The 2,305-nt window shown below is 57.7% G+C and overlaps 1 protein-coding gene across 1 annotated transcript in view; it reads right to left on the bottom strand.

Moving 5' to 3' along the window:
- Nucleotides 1-2,001, bottom strand: part of Osm (oncostatin M) — a 4,063-nt gene extending 2,062 nt beyond the window's left edge. The window contains exons 1-2 of the mRNA XM_021178435.1: nucleotides 1,873-2,001; nucleotides 243-379 (exon numbers count right to left, since the gene is read on the bottom strand). Coding sequence (XP_021034094.1) covers nucleotides 243-379; nucleotides 1,873-1,903 — 168 coding nt within the window. The 5' untranslated portion in view covers nucleotides 1,904-2,001. The remainder of the gene's footprint in view (nucleotides 1-242; nucleotides 380-1,872) is intronic.
- Between the last annotated feature and the right edge of the window lie 304 nt (nucleotides 2,002-2,305).

Raw genomic sequence — 2,305 nt, 5'->3', positions numbered from 1 at the left:
AGCCTGGTCTACAAAGTGAGTTCCAGGACAGCCAGGGCTACACAAAGAAACCCTGTCTCAAAAAACCAAAAAAAAAAAAAAAAAAAAAAAAAAAAGGAAATGGAGCTGGGAGTGGAGCAGCTCTGCCTTCCCTTGAATGCCTCAGTTTCCCCTCCTGCCCCTTCCTGGTCCTTCATGTGTTCACTCTCTCACTAGTCCCCAAGATTCTCTGAGGTTCAGGTACCCTAAGGGCTGAGGCTTACATAGGGCTCCAAGAGTGATTCTGTGTTCCCCATGAGGTTCGCCTGATTCCGCAGCTGGCTGAGGAGCTGAGTGGAAGAGTTGGAGCAGCCACGCTGGGCCAGTGCCATGCTCAGGGTGAGGAGACTGAGGGCCAAACCTGGGCGGAGAAGAGCGCATCAGTTACCTGACTGGTGGTTGTCCAGCCCAGGGGAGGAGCTGGGCACACAGTAGGGTCTGGGTTTGCACAGAAGCACTCACTGGGGCTACCACCTTCCACCATAAACCAAACAGGGTGAGGGAGATGGTGGTGGCTGCAATTTCCCTGCAGCTCTTCGGGGAGAGGTTGGGTCGTAGCCTCCAGCATCCCTGTCCTGACTTTAGGGCATAATGAACAAACAAGAGAGTCCTCTATAAGATATCTGGCCTCATACAAGGGTTAGTTTTGTCCTAAGACTGACAGGTCAAGTCCCTGACTACTTTATAGACCTTAACATTCCCTGTAGGCAGAATAGAGTTGACCAGGAGTCTGTCCTGGGGTGCAGCCCCAGGACAGCAGGTCACCTAAGCTCTGTTCACAGAGCCAGAAAAAGCACCTCTCCACTCACGGGGCCAGCCAGTGCTGACGGCCATTCTACTGAAATGTGAGCAAGATGCGAGAGGAAAGCCTGTCCAGGTCACCCATGCTCAGCACTCGCCCTGCCCTTCCTGCCACCGACACATGAACCCCTAACACACCAGGGCTGCTGGGAGCCCAGGAGAAGGTTGTAGGGGTGAGGGCAGATGATCATAGTTCCAGCTCGCTGGCCCCCACCCTCACAGGCACCGGCAGCCACGTGGTCGGAAGGGGCCTGTGGTGCAATGGCCCGGAAGGCTACGACACCATCCTTCCCTTCCTACAAACCAACCAGCCCCACCCCACCCCACCCCCTCGCCCCTGGGGAGGGCCAGTAGCCCAGGCGTGCCAACCACAAGTCCCCTCCCCATCTCCCCCCCCCCTCGTGTCTGCAGCTACACTGCCAGTGAGGGTCCACAGTGAGTGTGTAACAGGTGCACGTGGACCAGTGCCTGTGGGGGTGTGCCCGTAGACCTAGGTGAGGCACTGCAGTACCTGCCCCGGTCACTGGGGGTTCTGGTCTGCAGGTGAGACTTCCTACGTTACTGAGAGGGAGGACCTGCTCCCACATTGATGGCTCTGCTTGCCCGTCCCCGTGTGGGTGTGGCTGTATGAGTGGCGGGATGATCTAAGGACCTCTGGCTTGGCTGACTTTGCATCTGCCCCAGACCCCGAGAATTGAATCAGAGCAAGAAGGGAGCCCCTTGCTCCACTTCCGCGCAGATCTGGAACTTCCTTCTCTGCTCATCTCCTACCTGCCTCGGGCTTCTGAACCAGGCTCTTCTCACTCTTTCTCCTCTTCCCTCATGCCCTGGTCCCCGGCATGGTCTCTCTCACGCCTCCGTCTGGAATACCTTCCAGAAATACTACGTTTCCACCTGTGGCTATGCTGGAGTCTCAGTGGCTCCCTGCCCTACTAGTTCTCCCTCTCGTCCACATCCTTCACTTGATCTACAGCTCCCAAGGGCAGAGGGTGCCTACAGCAGCCAGTTGGCCCAGCTGCGCCCTGGGATGGCAGAAGGGAAGGAAGTACTTACTGAGCTGTGTTCTTAGAAGCTGTGTCTGCATACTGGGTCCTCGTACTCTGGCCCGTGCCTCTCAGGGGTGACACGGCTTGGCTGAGTGTCCTGCGGGCTGGCAGCCACTTTATGCCCGACGGGGCGATTGGCCAACATCTCGTGAGGTGGGTGGGGAGGGGGAGGGGGAAGGGCAGGCCTTCTGGGAACATGACCCCAAAAACCAAAGTCTCCCCAGGCGGCCAATGGGCGCCATGCGCCATGACATGCCTGCTCCTCCTCCCGTTTTCTTCGAATTCGTTCTTCGAGGTCAGCCCCACGCCCAAGGATGATGTAAACCACAGCCTCAGCCTTCTTGGGGTGAGCAGGCAGCACGGGGGTCCGTATCATCTTCAGGGATCAGTCCAGGGGTCAGAGCACGGCTTGCAAGGGAGGCCGCCCTTGGTCCAGGAAC

Source organism: Mus caroli, chromosome 11 (genome assembly GCF_900094665.2).
Source record: "Mus caroli chromosome 11, CAROLI_EIJ_v1.1, whole genome shotgun sequence".
In the NCBI taxonomy this organism is placed as follows: Eukaryota; Metazoa; Chordata; class Mammalia; order Rodentia; family Muridae; genus Mus; species Mus caroli.
The sequence above is the reverse complement of the archived record's forward strand: the minus strand, read 5'-3'. Positions and strand labels throughout refer to the sequence as shown.